Source organism: Nicotiana attenuata, unplaced genomic scaffold, assembly GCF_001879085.1.
Source record: "Nicotiana attenuata strain UT unplaced genomic scaffold, NIATTr2, whole genome shotgun sequence".
NCBI lineage: Eukaryota > Viridiplantae > Streptophyta > Magnoliopsida > Solanales > Solanaceae > Nicotiana > Nicotiana attenuata.
In genome coordinates, this window is record NW_017672449.1 from 63585 (window position 1) to 86204 (window position 22620).

Genomic DNA, 22620 nt, shown 5'->3' on the forward strand with positions numbered 1-22620 from the left:
AAATGGGCGGTGAGTCGGCCTTCTTTGGACCACCCAAAATGAAACGACCGCATGACACTGCGCCAGCTCAATGTTCTTGACCTTAAGATTCTTTTGGGGCCCCCATTTATTCTCATCAACAATTGCTGACAGGATAACTTTAAATGGATGAATCGGCTGTCATCTCCATTAATTCTTAAAGACAGTCAAAATCAAATTAAAATTTCATTGACTATCTTCAATTACATGTACTTTTCTAAATTGTTCGATTGAACGACAAAAAATTCCTATAAAAAAAAGGACATAGGGTGAGAACATGACTGAATTGGGGGCTTTCCCTTGCCTGTTCTAATGCACCTAAATATTCGTAAGTGATCAGTTAATGTGATCAAAGATAATTTTATATTATCTTTTCTTTTTGGTATCTGTTTTGAGGCCTTGAGTAATCCAGACTCGCGTAAGGCAAATTGAAGTGGAAAACGCTCCCTATTAGCAGGATTTCTTTTTTTCCTAAGTCTCAAACCCGTGACATCTAGCTAAGGTGGAAGAATCATATCAATCTCACCACATCTTGGATAGTAAAGATAATTTATACTGTTTTTACTATAAAAGATATACTCACTCCGATTTATATTAAAAGTACTATTAGCGTCCCCAAAAAATTGACATTTTTTCTATTCATTTGGTCAGTGAATTTACCAATAGATTGTAAAAATAAAAGCAAAAAACTTAAAAGAAGAAAGGAACAAAAACAAGTCGTATCAACTACCAAGTTGCAGCCGTCCATCCAAAATTGCGTGGCCCACTGAACCTGACACTTAGGCACTAACGTCTTTTTCTGAACTAGACATACTTTATGATTTTACTTGGATATGGCTGCTATTTTTGTAGTAAATGTTTGGTTTGAGTCAGGGTAGGGGCTGCGGAGCTTGTGGCCTTCTTCTTCTACGATAAGTCTTTCTCCTTTTGGTATGATCGATTAGAGAAGCACTATTTTCTTTCCCCTACCGTATTAGGTATTACTACATATAGTAGGATTAGTCCCGTAAGTAAGCCAATATATGAATTTCGAAAATAGGTGGAAAACGTAAACAAAGATAGAAGCACATGCTACACAAGTACCACACTATTAGTTAACAAACAACGTAAGAATACAATGTTTTTCTTTTATTCATCTTTTTTTTTTTTTGCGGTAAAAAACTTACCGGCACCAGGTTTTTACGTTAAATCAAACTAGTTTATCATGGTTAAACGATAATATATATATATATACATATATATATATATATACACACACGATAACTTTGTTTGTAAAAATATGTATCATGTATTTATGGTTTATGGGATTGGTGTTTAAGTGTTAACATCCGACTCAAGTAAGTTTGGGATAAGGGGTGGCCCGTAATAATGGAGAAGATATAGAATGCATAAAAATGAAGTATGGTAGTGTGTTAGGGATATGCATTTAAGCAACGAAGAATTCAAATCCCAGTATAATACAATTAGATAGTTGGAAAGAAGGTAAAATTAGGACGCATCCACATTTTCTTTCCGTAAATAATTGATGAATGACTGTAAATTCACTTATAAACTATTATTACTAGTAGTGAATGTAATATCAATCGAATGTCACCTTTGGTGTGCGAGTGCTATCCAAACTCTCCTAGTCAGAAATTCCGTAACGTTAGAAAATAATATCAATAAGACATCACTACCTAAATCAGTTAATTGTAGCACTCAACAAGATCAAAATGTAATGCACTAATTACTTCAAATATTAGTAGATATTTAACTGCCAATAATCAAGACGAGCTATAAGTTCGGTAGTAAGTTCAAAAATCATAAACTTTCAATTTTTGTTTCCACCTCCATTGATAGAGTGAAAAAAAATTTAGTCGATTAGTAGAGTTCAACCTATTATAACAAGACAGTTACTATTTTTATAAAGGTATCAGTTAATACATATCATTAAGATTTTCCTGAAATTATCTTATAAGTGATACAATTGTATAAATCTTTTTATACCATAAGTATATAAAACTTAAACTCAATACAATATGATGTGTACTTATTCGATCTTTGAAGTTTGAATCATCAAAGTGGTGAAATGTCTCTCACTTTTTTTTTTTTTTTGTTCTTCTATGCATTATTGCATATTTAAGGAAGAAGGGAAAAAGAAAAAAGAATAAAACACAAACAGCTGAAATATTGCTATTTGCTTACCTTTATCCACCTAAAGGGGCGGCGAAAAAAGACAAACCATCTATTTTGTTTTTGATCAGTTTGATTGAGACTGTTCGTTGTTTAAAATCAATTACTTTTGCAATTTTGCACCAGCTCTACACATGCATGATTCATCCCGTTCCAATTCATTGATCCTAGTCATATTTTTGAAGTTTTTCAATAATTTCTCGGTTTTATGTAATAGTAATATGTACGATAAAATAATTTTTCCACGTCGATGAGTGACATGGAACATGGGACTTTCCTCTTAGTACACCTCATCAATCTGTCCTTTTGATTATATTAAGTTTAATAAGTAAAGAAAAAGGCTTCAGTTCTAAGAAGAATTTGGAGGTGTGGCCCCCGGCTTTGATATAGTGATAAGAGCACAGGCATAATGTAGACGCACGTCACGGGTTTGAATCCTATCACAGGCAAGTGAGACTTGTTCAGTTGGTAAAGCACCTCCACCCACGACCGTTAGGTCCCGAGTTCGAGTCACGCTGGAGAGGAGTGTGAAAACACTATAGATCCTCCTAAATTGGGAGGGATTTAAAAAAAAATTCCTATCACAGACAAAAACATGGTAACCCATTTTCCATTCGTCATCTGTTTTGGGAAATTTGTCATGATGTTCGAGGACAGAGGACTCACTTGATACATCACAGTTCTTGCCTTCTCAGCTCAAACACAACAATTACAACTCAAATACAAACAAATTGAGATTGACTATATAGATCCTCACTGTTCATGTCGCTCCGTTCGCTCCATTTAGCTAAATCCTAGTCCAATGTAATCTCAGCTCAAATAATGGTCAAAAGGGTTCTAAGATCTTTTTAAACTGAAGTTGCAACTTTAGTTTTTCCAAGATCAAGTAATTTGTAGGGGAATTTTAAGCTATTGTCAAATGCACTAAAATTTAAGCTAAAGTTTTCCAAGATCAAGTGATTCAACCGAACCAATTTTTAGGAAAATAGATTCAAGCCACTGTGAAATGTGGCCATCTGACAACTGAGCACCTATCTAAGGAATGTTATTAAGGCATTACTCTCTTTTAAATAACATGTTGTGTACTATAAAGGAATTTATAACCAGATTTGTGACAAAGTAAATAGTAATGTGCTCCTGGCAGTTTCTCCTTGTCAACTGCATAATCCTTACAGTTATTGTGAAACAATTATCTGACTGTTTGATGACTAAAGCTATACTAGAGGGGCATGTGACTACTCATCATTCAAAAGGACCACCCATCTATGTCCAACTCATAATATTAGTAGGATTAACAAGTGGGATTTGTCATTTTCTGTCTACTTTAACAACATGGTCATCAATTGATGATTATATAACTATTATAATCCTACATTAACATATTGAAAGAATGTCTACTTATAGCAATGAGAATTTCCAATCCAATTGAATTACACAAAACACTATCTTGTAGTCTTTAAGGAGGGGAAAAGAAAGCTTAATACTATAATTCCGTGATCAGCTGCATAAGGAATGGAAAACGAAGCTGAAACTCTACAGAACAAAAGTGTAAGTTAACTCACTTGTCAACCAGCTTTACTTTATGTGAGCATGCCACTTCAGCGTCTTGTGTGTTTATCATTCTCATGTAGCGGCAACTGTTTCTAATTCTCCTATAACATATTGCAGTAGTCAAGCTTGCTTTCACAAACTTAAAGTATGTGTAAAAAATTTGAAAGAGGAACCTTTATGTTTGTTCCATAAGGATTTACAGGATTACGAAGTCTCTAAGAAGTATAAATAGAGGGTAGTAGGTATCCTATTGATCAACTATAGATCTAGTATGAAGTATTCTATTCACTACAGAACTAACCATTTGCTTCAAAGTTCAAAGTTTGTCACTAAAGAACTGAAATTAAGGGTATCCATCTTCATGTATGATCATTGTCTTGCAGTCCTGAACTTGCTTCCAGGAACTTGTATGTTGATTATGTCTACAAATTAGTAGATATTCAACTGGCTCGAATTATTTCTTTTGCAATAGAACTCATAACTTAACGTGGAATTTAGGAGTTAGAACCCTGCTAATTGAAGAGCATCCTGACCAAGCTGTATGTTCATATAAAGGTTCGCAAACAACTTTAGCTCTACGTGAGATTCATTCTTGATACACTCCACAGTTCAGTTGTGATTCGCTTGTTAGGCAACAAAGGGTTGGATCTAGATATGTGTATGAAGGTAATATGATCCTAAAAGAAATAGCGCAGAAACAAAGCAATGCAATTTTTTATGCTCAACAAGATTTTGTTAAATAAATTAGTACTGAAAAACTTTGACTCTCCCCAAAAGACCATAGTTACTCATAAAAGAATATCATTCAAAAACTTCGAATTAGCACGGAAATGAATCAATGCAATCTGATACAAAAAAAGCTCTTCTTAAATAAATAGTATTGAAAAACTTGACTCTCTCCAAAGGACAAGAGTTATTCATCCAAAAGTGCTATTAAATAAAAATCCTATGCATGAAAACTTGGTTCAGTTCTATCTCTGACACACCATTTGGAACCATATTAGTTGAGAATCCAAATCCCAAAACCTGTGGTTTTCCAACAAATTAGAGAGAAAAATAGGGCCTGAGTTTGGTTGCGACTAAAAGGATGAAGAAAGGGGTTCTTCAATACAGCTAACCGGCCTTCTATGTTGCTCGGACTCTTCAAAAATGTTGCCGGGTGCGTGTCGGATCCTCCAAAACCAGTGTATTTTTGGAGAATCCGACATGGGTGCAGCAATATTTTGGAGAGTCAGCGCAACATAGCCGGTCTTAGCATACTTAAAACCAACAAAAGGGTTAAATACGAATTAACTCCAGTTCCGGGTTTGAGAAACCTCTCGACCTTCGAAATATACATAAGTGATTTAAGTTGTGTGCATTGACATGTGAACAGGGCGGGATCGATACCTATTTTCTTTTTCCATTTGCTGTATATTCTAAAAAGAAGGTTCTTATGGTCTAAGGTGTGGTCTTTTAGGAGGGAAAAGGGCTTAGAACCAAAACTCGTTCTTCAGTTTAATTGTGTGAGACAAACTTCTTATCCTGGAAAGAAAGTTGCTCACTTCAGTACATACCAGGAGGAGATTATGAAAACATTTTTCAAATCAGTCTTCTCCTATTCTTGAAACTTTATAAGAACATTGGAGATAAATGGTCTAACATGAGTACTTGTCATTGACCTCGAAAATTCTCAATAGGTGACAATGCACAATGAAAATTTTGAGTCAAATAAGATAGCTAAATTCTTTGTCAGATCAAGCTAATATTGAAATACGAGATCCTACCGGTAATTTGTGTGTACAATTTCAGAAGTTAAGGAGCTTGTTCCAAGGCCATATCTGTAAGTAAGCCAACTGAAAAACCACAATGTATCTTTCTTTAGGAGACCCTACCAAATCACTTGCAAGAAATAAACAGTACCGCACGTGCTTTCCAAAGCTTATTAGGAGTAAGATAACTTCAAATATCGTATATAGAAGTCTTCATGCATTTCCTATTGTTTTATTGTTTCCTATGGAAGTCGCTTCATCAAAGAAAAATATCTGATACATTATTCAAAGAGACAATCGGTCATGTTGGATATTGATTGGTTAATAAAGGGAGTAGCAGTAGCAACTACTTCTGTGAGAATTCTCAAACATGGCAAAGAAAGTTCAGCGAGCAGGTCATACGTTGGGACTTAAGGCTAGAGCAATAGGGCTTTGACCACTAGGCCAGGATTAGTAACTCCGTTTCAATTATAAACAGGAATCCAGCTAATATATGCAGTTTAATACGCTAGGGTTATCCTGACAAAGTTCATGTTTGAGTGCTGCTCTGTCAATATTAGACAAACACATTTCTTTTTTAATTTAGCTACAATAAAGCAAAACCATTTTTACTTCATGCAGAAAAAAGAAGAGAATTTGCTAGGTGAAGCATATGCAGTATCAGACAAACTGATCATGGAGGCAGACAACAAAGTCCATCCAGCACCTGAGGTTGAAAGAACTTCAGAGGTTGAAAATGTTAAGGATCCCATTCAAGGTAACAACGGAAAAACTGAGGGTGAAAATATTTTTGAATCACCCTCAGTTGCCAAGGCTGTTGAAGAAATTAGCAGTTCAATGGAAGTCCATGTGTCAGTCGATACACCAAACAAGTCAGGCGAAGAGATGTCAGGGATTTCATTCCACCTTGGGGAGAAAACAGAAGACCAAAAAGTAGAAATCAGCTCAAACGAAAATATTTCTTCAAACGGATACATACAAAATGTAAGAGAATCAGCAACTAACTCGGACAAGGATGAGGGATGCATGACACAAGAAAAACCCAACGGAGATTTGACAAAGACAATCTCAAGTCAGATTGTACACATGCTAAACTATGAAGAGAGTTCCATAGGACATTTACCTGGTGACACGAAGGATGAGAAAGCACTCAAAGATGAGAATGACTACGATGATGATAGAAGTATTTTCATCTCCCCCCAAACAGAGTGCCAAACAGGAGAGGATGAGAAAAAAGAGACAGGAGATGGAGAGGGTGCTAAGAATCTGCTTGTTAACCCAGTTGTTAATGTTGTAGAAGAAACCAGATTAGATGATGCTGAATCAGATACGAGCAGGAAACATGGGGACAACTCAATTGAGAATGGAAACCAAGAAGCACATCAGTTTAACGAAATAATAATAAATACAACATCGAAGGACATTGATGATATTCAGAGCTCAGACATATTGGTATCTTCGTTTACAGAAGAAAGAGAGGACATATCCCCCAAAGAAGATACCAATTCTGCACCATTAAGAGACGTCATCAGAACTGTCTCTGAGCATGATGCCAACACGAGCCGGCATAGAGAAGAAAACCAAACCGAGATGTTTGAGAATGCCGCTATAATTGATTGCAGAGCAAGTAAAGCAAATGAGTCTGAAAAAACCCATGTCCAAATTGTTGATGATTCACAGGTAGCGTGCGAGGAAAATGTGCAAAGGAAAACTGAACAGCTGGACATGCCAGAAGGCTCAAAAGGAGAAAGTAGAGATGACGAAGCATCAGAAATTGCAGCAGAAGGGCAGGAAATTGCTGAAATTCCAAAAGATAACAAGTCAAATGACATCTTTTTGGAAAATGAAGAGGAAAAGAATCTCACTGAACTCTTGCATGTCACTGATGACGAGATCGGAAACTCATCGTTCGGGGAACTTATAGAGACAACATCCGACCATAAGCTTGATACAGCCACCAGTTCAGAAGATATCCATGGTGGTTTGAAGGGAAAATGCAACATGGATGACAGTAAGGAAGAGGTAACTCTCCTGGAAATGGTGAGGATCAAGCATTGTTACATAATTTATCCGTCCTATTAGTTCTATATGTGCAAGGAATTCACATCTGCTTATCTATTGAAAGACTAAGTGAAACTTTAAATTCTTCTTCCAGAATATGCCAGTTGTAGACTCGAACGACAAGACGAACAATGAAATTTCATGCAATACCAATCATGAGGCTGTTGACTATCCAGCAGTTGAGGAAAAACCTGAAGAACCAGCAGTTGAAGAAAAACATGAAGAACCAACGGTTGAAGAGAAACCTAGAGAACCAGCGGTTAAGGAGAAACATGAAGAACCAGCGATTGAGGAAAAACCTGAAGAACCAGAGGTTGAGGAGAAACATGGAAAACCAGCGGCTGAAGAGAAACCTAAAGAACTAGTAGTTGAAGAAAAAGCTGAAGAACCAACACGGGAAGAAACACCGGAAGAACTAGAATTTGAAGAGAAACCTGAAGAACTAACTGTTGAAGAAACACCTGAACAATTAGCAGTCGAAGAGAAATCTGAAAAACCAGCGGTTAAAGAGGAGAAACTTGAAAAGGTAACTCTCTTGGAAAAGGTGAGGATCAAGCACTATCACAAAGTTTATCCATCCTATTAGTTCTGTATGTGCAAAGATTCGTATCTACTTATCAATTGAAAGATTAAGAAAAACTTTAAATTCTTCTTGCAGAATATGTCAGTTGTAGATTTCAATGACAAGACTGACAGTGAAATTCCATGCAATACCAACAATGATGTTGCCGACTATGTATCAGTTGAGGCAAACCTTGAAGAACCAGTAGTTGAAGAAAAACCTGAAGAACCAACAGTTGAGAAGAAACCTGAAGAACCAGCTGTTGAAGAGAAGTCTGAAAAACCATCAATTGAGGAGAAACGTGAAACATCAGCATTTGAGAAGAAACCTGAAGAACCAACAATTGAGGAGAAACCTGAAGAACACACAATTGAAGAGGAGAAACCGGAAAGGGTAACTCTCCCGGAAAAGGTGAGGATCAAGCATTGTCACATATTTTTGTCCATCTTATTAGTTGTGTATACGATACGATTTACATATGCTTACCTACTGAAAGACTAAGTAAGACTTTAAAGTTCTTCTTGCAGAGTATGCCAGTTGTAGTCTCGAACGACAAAACTGACAGTAAAATTCCAAGCATTACCAACAATAATGCTCCTCACTTTTCAGAAGTTGAGGAAAACCCTGAAGAACCTGCAGTTAAAGAAAAACCTGAAGAACCAGTTGAGGAGAAACCTGAAGAACCAACGGTTGAGGAGAAATCTGAAGAACCAGTTGAGGAGAAACCTGAAGAACCAACAGCTGAAGAGAAACCTGAAGAACCAGCAGCTAAAGAAAAACAAGTGCTAGTAGGGGAAGAAACAGCTGAAGAACTAGCGCTCGAAGAGAAATCTGAAGAACTAACGATTGAACAGACAGATAAAGAACTAGTTGTTGAAGATAAAACTGAAAAACCAGCAAATAAAGAGGAGAAACCTGAAACGGTAACTCTCCTTTAGCAGTGTCACAGAGTTTATCCATCTTATTAGTTCTCTATGTGCAACGAATTCATATCTGTTTATCTATTGAAATACTAAGTGAAAATTTAAATTTTCTTGCAGAATTTGCCCATTGCAGACGCCAAGGACAAAACTGACAATGCAATTCCATGCGATACCAACAATGATATTGCTGACTATGCAAAAGTTGAGGAAAAACCTGAAGAACCTGCAATTGAAAAGAAATTTGAAGAATCAGCGGTTATGGAGAAACCTGAAGAACCAGCGGTTAAGGTAAAACCTGAAGAACCAGCAGTGGAAGAAAAACCTGAAGAGCCAATGGTTGGGGAAAAACTTGAAGAACCAGCAGTTAATGAGGAACCTGAAAATTCAGCGATGGAAGAGAAACCTGAAGAACCAATTGTTGAGGAGAAACTTGAAGAACCAACTGTTGAAGAGAAACCTGAAAAACCACTGATTGAAGAAACACCTGAAGAACCAACATGGGAAGAACCTAAAGAACTAGCATTTGAAGAGAAACCAAAAGAACCAGCAGTTGAAGAGGAGAAACCTGAAAAGGTAACTCTTTTGGAAGAGGTGAGTATCAAGCATTATCACATAGTTTATCCATCCTATTATTTCTGTATGTGCAACGATTTACATCTGCTTATCTATTGAAAGACTAGATGAAACTTTAAATTCTTCTTGCAGAATATGCCAGCTGTAGATCTCAACGACAAGACTGACAGTGAAATTCCATGCAATACCAACAATGATGTTGCTGAATGTGTAGCAGTTGAGGAAAACCTTAAAGAACCAGTAGTTGAAGAAAAACATGAAGAACCAACAGTTGAGGAGAAATCTGAAGAACTAGCAGTTGAAGAGAAACCCGAAGAAACAACAATCGAGGAGAAACATGAAGAACCAATAGTTGAGAAGAAACCTGAAGAACCAGTAGTTGAGGAGAAACCTGAAGAACCAACGGTTGAAGAGAAACCTGAAGAACCAATAATTGAAGAGGAGAAATCTGAAAGGGTAACTTTTCTAGAAAAGGTGAGGATCAAGCATTGTCAAAAGGTTTATCCATCTTATTAGTTGTGTATTTGCAACGATTCACATCTGCTTACCTAATGAAAGACTAAGTGAAACTTCAAAATTCTTCTTGCAGAGTATGCTAGTTGTAGACTCGAACGACAAGACTGACAGTGAAATTCCATGCAATACCAACAATGATGCTGCCCACTTTCTAGAAGTTGAGGAAAACCCTGAAGAACCAGCAGTTGAAGGAAACCCTAAAGAACCCATTGATGAAGAGAAACCGGACGTACCAGTGGTTGAGAAACCTGAAAAACAAATGGTTGAGGAGAAACTTGAAGAACCAATGATTGAGGAGAAATCTGATGAACTAGTCGAGGAGAAATCTCAACAACCAGTGGCTGATAAGAAACCTAAAGAACCAGCAGCTAAAGAATCACCTAAAGAGCTATTAGGGGAGGAAACACCCGAAGAACTAGCACTTGAGAAACTTAAAGAACCAACAGTTGAAGAGATACCTAAAGAACTAGTTCTTGAAGATAAACCTGAAAACCCAGAAAATGAAGAGGATAAACTTGAAACAGTAACTCTCCAGGAAAAGGTAAGAGACAAGCAGTGTGGGTTTATCCATCCTATTAGCTCTATATATGCAACGAATTCACATCTGGTTATCCACTGAAAGACTAAGTGAAACTTTAAATTTTCTTGCAGAATTTACCAATTGCAGACTCAAAGGACAAGACTGACAATGCAACTCCCTGCAATAACAACAATGATATTGCTGACTATGCAGCAGTTAAGGAAAAAACTGAAGAACCAGTGGTTGAGGAAAAACATGAAGCGGCAACTGCAGAGAAATCTGAAGAATCAGCATTTATGAAAAAACCTGAAGAACTAGCGGTTGAGGTAAAACCTGAAGAACCATCAGTGGAAGAGAAGCCTGAAGAACCAGCAGTTAATGAGGAACCTGAACTATCAGCAACGGAAGAGAAACCTGAAGAACCAATTGTTGAGGAGAAACTTGAAGAACCAACTCTTGAAGAGAAACCTGGAAAACCAGTAATTGAAGAAACACCTGAAGAACCAACACTGGAAGTAACACCTAAAGAACAAGCATTCAAAGAGAAACATGAAGAACCAGTTGAAGAGGAAAAATCTGATAAGGTAACTCTTTTGGAAAAGGTGAGCATCAAACACTGTCACAAATTTTAGCCATCCTATTAGGTCTGTATGTGCAACAATTCGTATCTACTTATCTATTGAAAGACTAAGTGAAACTTTAATTCTTCTTGCAGAATATACCAGTTGTAGATTTCAATGATAAGACTGACAGTCAAATTCCATGCAATACCAACGATGATGTTGCTGAATACGTAGCAGTTGAGGAAAACCTTGAAGAACCAGCAGTTGAAGAAAAACATGAAGGACCAACAGTTGAGGAGAAACCTGAAGAATTAGCGGTTGAAGAGAAACCTGAAAAAACAGCAATTGAGGAGAAACGTGAAGAACCAATAATTGAGAAGAAACCTAAAGAACCAGCAGTTGAGGAGAAACCTGAAGAACAAACCGTTGAAGAGAAACTTGAAGAACCAACAATTGAAGATGAGAAACATGAAAGGGTAACTCTCCTAGAAAAGGTGAGGATCTAGCACTGTCACAAAGTTTGTCCATCCTAATAGTTTTATGTGTGCAAGATTTTCAGATCTGCTTATCTATCGAAAGACTAAGTGAAACTTTAAATTCTTCTTACAGAATATGCCAGTTGTAGACTCAAACGACAAGACTGACTGTGAAATTCCATGCAACACCAACAATGATGTTGCTTACTATCCAGCAGTTGAGGAAAATCTTGAAAAAACAGCAATTGAGGAAACAACTGATGAACCAGTGGTTGAAGAGAAACCTGATGTACCAGCATTTAAGGAGAAACCTGAAGTACCAACGATTGAGCAGAAACTTGAAGAGTTAGCAGGAGAGGAAACACATGAAGAACTAGCAGTTGAAGAGAAACTAGAAGAACCAATTACTGAAGAGACAGCTGCAGAACTAGTGATTGAAGAGAAACATGAAAACCTAGCAATTGAAGAGGAGAAACCTGAAACAGAAGCTCTCCTAAAGAAGGTCAGGATTAAACATTGTCACAAAATTTATCCATCCTATTAGCTTTATATGTGCAAGGAACTCACATATGCTAATCTATTGAAAGACTAAGTCAAACTTGTAAATTATTCTTGCAGAATATGCCAATTGTAGACTCAAAGGACAAGATTGACATTAAAAGTCCAGGCAATATCAACAATGATGGTGCTTACTATCCAGCAGTTGAAGAAAAACATGAAGAACAAGCAATTGAAGAGAAACCTGAAGAACCAGTGGCTACGGAGAAACCTGAAGAACCAGCGATTAAGGAAAAAGCTGATGAACCAACAGTGCAAGAGAAACTTGTAGAACCAGCAGTCGAGGAGAAACTCGACGAACCAGCAGTTGGAGAGAAATCAGAAGAACCAGTAGTTGAACAAACTCCTGCAGGACCAGCATGGGAAGAAACACCTAAAGAACTAGCATTTGAAGAGAAACCTGAAGAACCAGCAGTTGAAGAAACACCTGAAGAACAAGCAGTTGAAAAGAACCCTGAAAAACCAGCAGTCGGCGAGAACCATGAAAAAGTAACTCTCTTGGAAAAGGTGAGGATCAAGCACAATCACAAATTTTATCCATCCTATTAGTTATGTATGTGCAACAATTCACATCTGCCTGTTGGAAGATTCAGTTAAACTTCAAATTCTTCTTGCAGAATATACCAATTATAGAGGTAAACGAGAAGAATGACAGCGCAACTCCATGCAATACCAACAATGATGTTGCTGACTATCCAGAAGTTGAGGAAAAACCTGAAGAACCAGCAATTGAGAAAAACCCTGAAGAACCAATGGCTAAGGAGAAACTTGAAGAACCAATTGTTGAGGATAAACCTGAAAAATCAGTTATAGAGGAGAAATCTGAAAAACTAGCAACTGAAGAAACACTTGAAGAGCAAGCAGGGGAGGAAACACCTGAAGCACTAGCAGTTGAAGAGAAACCTGACGAATCAGCAGTTGAAGAGACAGTTGAAGAACCAGCTATTGAACAGAAACCTAAAAAAACAGCAGTTGAGAAAGAGAAACCTGAAGCCGTAACTCCCCTGGAAAAGGTGATCAAGCAGTGTCACAGAGATTCCTTGCTCTATATCTGCAAGGAATTTACATCTACTTATCTATTGAAAGATTTAGTGAAACTTTAAATTCTTCTTGCAGAATATGCCAGTTGTAGATTCAAAGGACAAGATTAACAGTGAAATTCCATGCAATGCCAACAATAATGTTTCTGACTATCCAGCAGTTGAGGCAAAACCAGAAGAACTAGCAGTTGAAAAAAAATATGAAGAAACAGCAGTTACATTGGAGAAACCTGCAGAACTAGCAGTTGAGGAGACACCTGAAAAATCAGTAGTTGAAGAGAAGCCTGAAAAACCAGCAGCACGGGAAGAAACACTTGAAGAACCAGCATGGGAAGAAAGACCTGAAGAACCAAGAGTTGAAGAGAAACCTGAAGAAGTAGCAGTTGAAGAGAAACTTGATAAACCATCAACTGAAAAAGAGAACCCTGAAAAGGTAACTTTTCGCGAAAAGGTGAGGATTAAGCACTATCACTAAGTTTGCCCATCCTAATAGTCTTGTATGTGCAAGGAATTCACATATGCTTATTTATTGAAAGACTAAGTGAAACCTTAAATTCTTCTTGCAGAATATGTCTGTTGTAGACTCAAATGGTAAGACTGGCAGTAAAATTACATGCAATACCAAAAAAGATGTTGCTGATAATCCAGCAGTTGAGGATGAAGAACCAGCAGTTGAGGAGAAACCTGAAGAACCAGCAATTGAAGGAAAACTTGAGAAACTGGCAGTTGAAGATAAACTTGAGGAACCAGCAGTTGAACAGAACCCTGAGGAAACAGCAGTTGAACAGAACCCTGAGGAACCACCAGTTGAAGAAAAAACTGAGGAACCAGTAGTTGACGAAAAAGCTGAAGAACTAGTGGTTGAAGAGAAACTTGATGAACCATCAGTCAAAGAAAAGCCGGAAGAACAAAGCAGGGAAGTAACTGAAGCTCCCATAAAAGAGGCAAATCATAACCAGAATGCAAATGAAGCAAGCAGCAGTCCGCCAACAGCTATTCTAAGCCATCTGCCTGCTCAAGGGACAACAATGACCAACCCAATATTGGGAGAACCAATTAGTATTGACGAACCTAAAAATGTGCAACAGCTAGATTCTCGAGAAATATCAGAAATTGATGATGCAATGCAGAGAGATGAAGTGAACATAAAGCAGAAGGATGAGGCTTCTTTCACTTTAGAACAGAAGTTTACACCACAGAGTGAGTAATACTAGTTCACATACATGCTTTCCCTATCCAATTGATTTTATTTGCAATGGAAAATGGTGATACACTTTAGAGAACAGATCCAATTGATTTAACCATAGTATCAGTCGCAAAAAGTAGAGAAAACAATTATACAAATGGAACAATCGCTAAAAGAAAGCTGAAATGGAGAGAAGCGCCAGAGACAAGACGCCTTTCTGGTTTGGAGAAACCTTGAAAAAGTAGAATGCACATCCACAGTATTTAGCAATAATGATCATCTATCACTTGATACATGAACATAATTAATTTATTACTACATGGATATAATAAAGAAATCCTATGATATGCTTTTGCTAAGATATCAGGGCTAGCTGCATTCATTAAGTCGTAAATTCCAATAAGGATGTAACACGCACTTTTTTGGGGGTTCAAAGAGATGCACTTTCTAGTCACTTCAATAATGACTAGCTGTGGTATTAACATCTACTACCGACATATTGCAGGTGATGACAATCAAAATACTTCGACAGGGGATAGTTTCTTAAATAAGAACATGTTCGCTGAAGGTGAAGCTGTGCGCATTAATAATCAAGAGCGTCTAATCAGGCAAGAAACTTCAGGAAGCACAAAATCTGAGATAAATCCAAATTCAAGTAAAGGAACAGAAAATGAGGCAAGTGACATTGCTAATAGAGAAGGATCAAGCAGACTTGGTTAAGTAAATAATTTAGTTGCTCTTCACCCTTATTGTTCTAAACTTGATGAGCTACTTGGTTATGCAGGTAAACGAGCATCCAGAAGGACCAGAAGTACCAAAACAAACTGATGAAATGGAAAAATGTATAGTACAGACGCAAGAAGTTTCCGTTCGCAACCAGGAAGAACTGTTTGTTGAAGAAAAAAAGAGATCTTGTGAAGAGGTTGAAACAGAGGTATTAAATGATCTGGCTTCTATTAATACTCTGGTCTTTCCTGTCCATAGACTAATGATTGCCAAAACTATAACTTCAAACAGATAAACAAACTTAAAGATATAAATTCTGGTGATGGGACAAATAAAAACATTATGGAAAAAGAAGAAAAGACTCTGGACAAAATTCTGACGTCCACCAAAGAAGAAATTGGTACCAAAAACTCTGAAGAAGGCCAAGTGGTTTCAGAGATTCCCAGTCAAGAGGTTAAGTGACCATAGAAGCCTGTTCTTAAATCATATATGTAACTCTCAGATATAAATATGCCTTCTCACTTTCTACTAAAATCACAAAATTCCCTCCTTTTCAAATCTGCAGAACTTTCAACAAGCTAATTTAATCAGAGATGAAGCTTTATTGAAAGATGAGCATGGAGTCGAGAACTTCATGGTAGTTTCTTCAGAAGAAATTAGTTGTGAAGGCTCTATTGAAAAGGTAAACGAAATGAGAACCTGAGAATGAATCAGCCAATTAGCATCAAGGCACTCATATGATAACCGTTCACGTAGGGTCTTAAGTTTATTGCATGCATATGAATTCTCTTGCCACCTTGTCTTTCTGGGAGAAATATTGAAATTCAAGTCTGAAAGTATTCGAAGTATGTAGTTCGTAGTAACTACTAACTACTATAAATTTAAAGTTCTCCATATAAAACAAAATAAGTCTTCACTTCCTTACCCAGAGTTTTTGTTTAGTTTGTAGTTATTGCACAAAATGGGAAGCAATACATGATAAGATGATATATACAAGAATAGAAAATAAATTCACTGTCGATAGAGTATATTCAATTACAAATATCAACCATCTTTGCTCTTTTATTTGTTTATTTATTTATTTTGTTCGAGGCTGTTACAAGTGAGAACAAAAATTAGCCAAATGCTGACAAATGGGTATGACTTATTTTTCTGAAAAAGAACGGACCATTGACATTGCAAATCGAGTATTCCTTTGAGTCTTTGAAACAATAAGTTGCAAGGGAAGGTTTAAGCAAATTTCAAATATTGCAGGTAGATGCCTTCATGCATTTATTCTAATCATTTTATTGGTTTTCTTCGGCAGACTCTTTAACAATGACAAAAAGAAAGAGATTCTTCTTGGAGAATTATCAGCTAATAAAGGAAGAGGCAGTGAAAACTCTTCCTGGGGGAATTCCAAAATATGACCTTAAGAGAATTCACAACCAAGAACTTAAACCACTAGGCCACGGAACTGTATTTCAGTTATAAACAATAATCTTGCTAAAATAAGAAGTCCAAAACCTCATCATGTAGACATCTGTTAACTTGATATAAAGCCCGGCAGTTGACAATTACTAAAACCATCTGGAGATTAAGATATGAACGCCTTCTTCTCTCGTTAGAATGATTCTTAAGTGCATAACTTTTTGTCCTTTTCTCACCAGTGTATGTAACATACTAAACAATGCTAGCACTCAAAATATTCCAATCACGATCATTGTTGCAGAACAGTGGAGCAAGTGTAGTAACCCTGTGCGAGATGCAACCAAAAGAATTTCACCATCCTATTAGTTCCGTATGTGTAAGGAATTCAAATCTACTTATCTATTGAAAGATTAAGTGAAACTTTAAATTCTTCTTGTAGAATATGCCATCTGTAGACTCAAACAACAAGACTGACGGTGAAATTTCATGCAATACCGACAATGATTTTGCTGACCATCCGGCAGTTGCAGAAAAACCCGATGATTCAGCAGTTGAAGAGAAACCCGAGGAATGGATAGTTGAAGAGAAACTGGAAGAAACAGCCGTTGAGAAGAAACCCGAAGAACCAAAAGTTGAGGAGAAACTCGAAGAACCAGCAGTTGAGGAGAAACCTGACAAACCAGCTGTTGAAGGGACACCTGAAGAACATGCAGTGAAAGAAACACCTAAACAACCAACGGTTGAAGAGAAACCTCAAGAACCAGCAATTCAAGAGAAACCTCAAGAACCAGCAATTCAAGAGAAACCTCAAGAACCAACAATTGATGAAGAACTTGAAGAACCAACAGTTGCGGAGAAACCCGAAGAATCAGCATTTAAAGAAAAACATGTAGAACCAGCAGTTGATGAAAAACGTAAAGAACCACAAGTTGAAGAAAAACATGAGGAACCAGCAGTTGAAGAAAAAACTGAAGAACCAACAGTTGAAGAAAAACCTAAAGAGCCAAAAGCTGAGGAGAAACCTGAAGAACCAGCGGTTGAGGAGAAACCCGAAGAACCAGCAGTGAAAGAAACACCTGAAGAACCAGCAGTTAAAGAGACACCTGAGGAACTACCAGTTGAAGAGAAACCTGAGGAACCAGCAACTGAAGAGAAACCTGAAGAACCAGTAGCTGACAAAAAACTTGAGGAACCAACAATTGAGGAGAAACCTGAAGAATCAACAGTTGAAAAGCCTGAAGAACCAGCAGTTGATGAAAAAGGTGAAGAACCGTCAGTTGAAGAAATACCTGAGGAATCGGCAGTTGAAAATTTTGAAGAAGCAGCAGTAGAAGAGAAACCTGAAGAATCAGCAGTTAAGGAAATAAATGAAGTACCACCCATTGAAGAAAAACCCGAGGACCAAGCAGTTGAAGAGAAACCTAAAGAACTAACAGTTGAAGAGAAACTTGAAGAACCAATAATTGAAGAGAAACCTAAAGAACCACCAGTTGGAGAAGAACCCAAAGAACAAAACAGGGAAGATACTCAAGCTGCCACAGAAAGAATTGATGAATATAGAACACATATAGTAGAGAAAGAAGAAGCTTTGACTGGAAAACAGACAGAACTGTTTGTCGAAGAAACAACTAGACTTTGCAAAGAAGTTGAAACTGAGGTATTATGTGACCTTCTATCAATGCTTTGATATTCTTTCGTGTGCCTAAACTAGTCATAACAAAACCTATCACTATAAACAGATAAAAGAACTAAAAGATGTCAATGCTGGTGATGAGACAAATAAGAATGTCCTAGGAAAAGAAGAAACGACTCTTGATGAGCTTCTAACATCAGCCAAAGAAGAGATGGCAGCAAATAACTTTGAAGAAGGCAAAGTGGTTTCAGAAACCCCCAATCAAGAGGTTAAGTGACACACAAGCCTGTTTCCAATTCATATATCTAACCGCAAGGTAAAACAAAAATGCTTGCTTTCTCTCTTTCTTCTAAATCACTGGATTGCTCTTTTTAATTTCTGCAGAACACTCAGCAAGCCAATCTGACAATAGAAGAGGTTAAAGACACGCGTGGAGCAGAGAACTTCGTTGCACTTTTTTTAGAAGAAAAGAGGGTGGAGGACTCTACTGAAAAGGTAAATGAACAAGACTTTACATTAGATTAGCTGATTAGCATCTACTGAGAATCTATGACCACATAAGCCTGTTTCAAATTCCAATATATCTAACCCAAGGAAGGTAAAATAGAAATGCTTGCTTTCTCTCCTTTTTTTAAAATCACTGGATTGCTATTTTTTAATTGTGAAGAACTTTCAGCAAGACAATCTAACCACAGAAGAGGTTAAAGACACGAGTGGAGCAGAGAACTTCATTGCACTTTCTTCAGAAGAAAAGAGGGTGGAGGACTCTACAGAAAAGGTAAACAAGCAAGATCTTAGAAGGAATTAGCCGATAAGCATCTATTGAGAATCTATGAGTTTGTTGCATGCTTATGAGCCTAGAAGTTTAATTTTCCTGCTGCATGATATTTTCAGAACAACAACAACGACGACAACAACTAAGCCACAACTCCAAGTTAGTTAAGGTCACAAATCCCTAGAGGAATATATTATTCTCAGTTTCTGTTCCCTTCTGCAACGAGAGGATTAAGGAGATGTTGCTGTGAGAGCACTATGTCGGACAACTGCATGAAACATTTCATATAAGCAGGCAGAGTATGACATGAATGTCGATTTGCAATCTGCTACAAGAAATCGCCATTCTAAATTTTAAAAGTTGGAATTAATTTATAACAGTAAAGGAAATAAGTTTTAGCAAAACTAGCAAAACAGAACTTGATGTTTCCCCCTCCGATACAACCATTAAAGAAGCATGAACAGAACTTACGAATTATCTCAAGTTGAATCACAGCTAGAAGCAGCATATGCACTGCAATCATGTTTTGTCGCATCATGCAATCCTGCTAGCAGTCTCCAGAAATTTCTCTATTTCCTCACCCCTTCAGTTATTTCTGGATACTAACCAAATTAGAAATGACTCGTTCTACAGGTTGAAAGCTCTAATATCGGGTTCCAAAATCATAATAAGGACAACACAGCTGCAGATAAGCTTGAGCTACAAAACAGAGAGACAGATATTGGCCATATGCTCGATACTCCGGTTGAAAAAGAAACAAATGGAAGAAACAGTGAAAAGATATCTGAATCCACAGAAGAACTTATCCATCGGACAGCTGAGATTTGTGAAGATAACGAAGCAGCAGTAGTTACGGACACCAATACGTTACAAAGCTGTGCAGATCCACAGGAACAACTGAAGCATCAGTTAGCTGAGGTATGTGAAGAGAAACAGGCAGTAGGAATAGCAGACACCAATTCTTTACAAAGGTCTGCAGACCATGAGAAGCCTTACAGTGCACCTGCTCAGGAGGTAAATTGTAATTAAGTTTTTTGTACCATGCATCATTTGATTAAATGTTAACGTTTTCCTTTTTCTCCTGTATTTCTTAAAAGATTGCTAATGTTGACTGGTCAAATTCCAGATCATTGACAAATCAAAAACAGAGGATGTTTCCTGTGCGGATTGCAATGAAGAGGAAAATAGCATCAGCACCAAACAGGAGAAGTTAAAACAGGAAGAAAATCCAGAAGTGAAGACAGCTGAAAATTTTGACAAGAGAGAGGAAAACCAAAGCATAATGGTTAGAAACTGGATGTATTTATCATACATCTTACTTAAAAATGTGTGGAAGTTACCTATATCAGAAAAATTGTTTTTTCTGTAGATGTCAGAAGGAGCTGAAATGGATGATTACAAGCAGCATATAAAGTGCAACACATGTGCAGTCATGAATACAGAAGAGCATAATGAAGATTCACCTGCTGGGAAACAAACATCCGAAAAGCTAGAAGAACCGGGAAAAATTAATATCGATGACAACAACAACGTTAATCATGGAAATACTGAGATAGACCTTCCAGAAGAGGCTAAGGAATCAAAGGGCGAATGTGTTATGATGGAAATCAAGACTCCAATTAAAGAGGTCAGATTAAATTGCGCATCTATCTTCAATTTCATTATTTTACCTGCATGATTTGATCTGTTTTACTCCCTCCTGTTTAGGAAGGAGGTTGCTGGCAGAAAATGATTGAACTCAAACTGCATGAAATATTCAGCACATAGATTAACGAGAGAAAACAAAGTATTGATGTAAATAAAAAACTTGAATCATATATAGTTAATTGTTCGCTGGATACAGACTAACTTAAAATATACAAACATTATAAGGACAGTCAACAAAACTACTCTAGGAAAGATCACTAAGATGAAATCCCCTAAAGAAAAGTCTACTGAAGCCAAACGATGTTCCAGTGTCAAAGATGGAAAAGGCAAAACTAAAAAAATAAAAAAGCTAAAAGATACAAGCAAAAATACATTCTTCCAATCTTTGCTTACTTCCCCCTGCCTCCTTCCCTGTTTACTTTACAATGTACACATTCAATCAAGATTCCTGACGGTAAAATATGAACTCATAGGAGGAACAAGAAGATTTAAGAGAGAGCACTGGCGAAGACTCCTCAAGCAACAACACAACACATGTGCAACAAGAGAAGGGAACAACAATAAGTGGACCTGAAAGAGGAACTTTGAAACCTTTTGGATCAGAACAAAAAACAGCAGCAGGTCTTGAAGAGATGATAACAAGCAATGGAACAAAAGAAACAGAGAAAGAAGAAGTAAAGACTGAAAATGTTCCAAGTGTCCAAGTAGGATGCGAACAAGAGGAAAAAACAAGGGATGATTGGGAAGAAATAACAGAACATTTCACATCATTGGAATCCGTTAAGGTTCCCGAAAAGGAGATAGCAACGGATAACATGGTGAGCAATGAAATCAATGTAGCTAAGCAGATACAAGAGCAAGCAGCATATCCTTTACTTGCATTGGAGAGGGTGGAAACTGATCCAACCGGCAGCACGGATGTCAATGGCACACCCAAAGACAGCATTACCCCACTAGTGCAACTGGGTGCAATGGCCAAAAGTATCCAGAACATGCAGGAAAAATGCAAAACTTCAGAAACAGAAGAGGATCAGGAAAATTACAAAAACGAGAAAGGGGTAGAATGTGATTTAGAAGAAGCACCAGAGGAATCCAGATCAAGAGAGACACAAGCTAAGGCCGCACTTCCTGGCCTTCTGCATGAATCAGTAAAAGAGACATCAAAAATGGAGGAAAGTTTTGCTGAAGAAAAAGCGGTAATGATCAATAAAGAAGACCTGCAGGCACACAAAACTGAAGAGTCTGAAGATGAAGAAGAAATAACTGATAAGGAAAAAGACAATGACAAAGATGAGGAAGGAAGTCAACAAACAAGAGAAGAGTCGTGTTCTGAAGGTCCAGTCATGGTAGAAGTCTCGAGAGATGCTGATATCAGAGTTCCTCACAAGAAACATCAGAATATATTGTCAGGAGTTGGATCAAAAGTCAAGCACTCAATTGCAAAGGTGAAGAAAGCCATTACTGGTAAGTCCTCTCAGAGCAAGCCACCATCACCCAAATAAGACGGAAAAAGATGATCATGACTTTACATAATACAAAGTCATAAGTTCTCCAGAATAGTAAGTGAAAAGATTTTTAGCAATTCAAGTTCTCAATAATGTACAAAAGTTGGTCCACAATGTGAAATCTTATTGTATTATGAATTATTTAATTATCAAATACATAGTGGCAACTTCTCAATGACAACTCCAGTAATATAAAGATCAGAGCATCAACCAACCCAGCTGCACCACAAAGTAAGAACCCCTATTGTTTGCCCCCCAGCAAAAGAAAATTTATAACTTACTTTCCATGACCCACAGTTAACATTAAGAAGGAAGACTTGGAATAGTTTTCCTAGCAAGAAAACTATCAATACAGACATTCTAAACTTCCTCGAATATACTGCAGTAATCTTTTTCTATAACCTCCTCAAGTAGACTAACTTAAAAAGGCAATAGTGTGTTTCCACTATACGAT

The 22620-nt window shown here is 37.2% G+C and overlaps 1 protein-coding gene and 2 long non-coding RNA genes across 11 annotated transcripts; 1 reads left to right on the forward strand and 2 right to left on the reverse strand.

Moving 5' to 3' along the window:
• The first annotated feature begins 3564 nt into the window (after positions 1-3564).
• Positions 3565-22344, forward strand: LOC109213246 (titin-like). 9 transcript variants are annotated; one of them, XM_019377021.1, is made up of 27 exons: positions 3572-3738; positions 6114-7532; positions 7648-8097; positions 8212-8526; positions 8631-9038; positions 9156-9629; positions 9744-10085; positions 10201-10668; positions 10779-11249; positions 11363-11704; positions 11820-12188; positions 12305-12751; positions 12862-13257; positions 13361-13735; positions 13851-14484; positions 14976-15145; positions 15255-15404; positions 15488-15649; positions 15762-15878; positions 17046-18263; positions 18346-18507; positions 18624-18734; positions 18907-19017; positions 19648-20028; positions 20141-20299; positions 20384-20641; positions 21135-22344. In XM_019377021.1, the coding sequence occupies exons 1-27, from the start codon at positions 3703-3705 to the stop codon at positions 22161-22163; spliced, it is 10974 nt and encodes a 3657-aa protein (XP_019232566.1). In that variant the 5' UTR covers positions 3572-3702; the 3' UTR covers positions 22164-22344. The 9 variants fall into 9 exon arrangements, with proteins under 9 accessions (XP_019232575.1, XP_019232566.1, XP_019232567.1 ...); XM_019377022.1 differs by having other exon boundaries at positions 18916-19017; XM_019377028.1 differs by having other exon boundaries at positions 13361-13717.
• On the reverse strand, positions 3745-8691 carry LOC109213248. Its single transcript, XR_002065977.1, has 3 exons — positions 8602-8691; positions 8308-8443; positions 3745-5576 (listed from the first exon to the last, which is right to left on the reverse strand). It is a non-coding gene; the product is annotated as an uncharacterized LOC109213248 (long non-coding RNA).
• LOC109213247 lies at positions 8976-9446 on the reverse strand. Its single transcript, XR_002065976.1, has 2 exons — positions 9361-9446; positions 8976-9261 (listed from the first exon to the last, which is right to left on the reverse strand). It is a non-coding gene; the product is annotated as an uncharacterized LOC109213247 (long non-coding RNA).
• Positions 22345-22620: the final 276 nt, after the last annotated feature.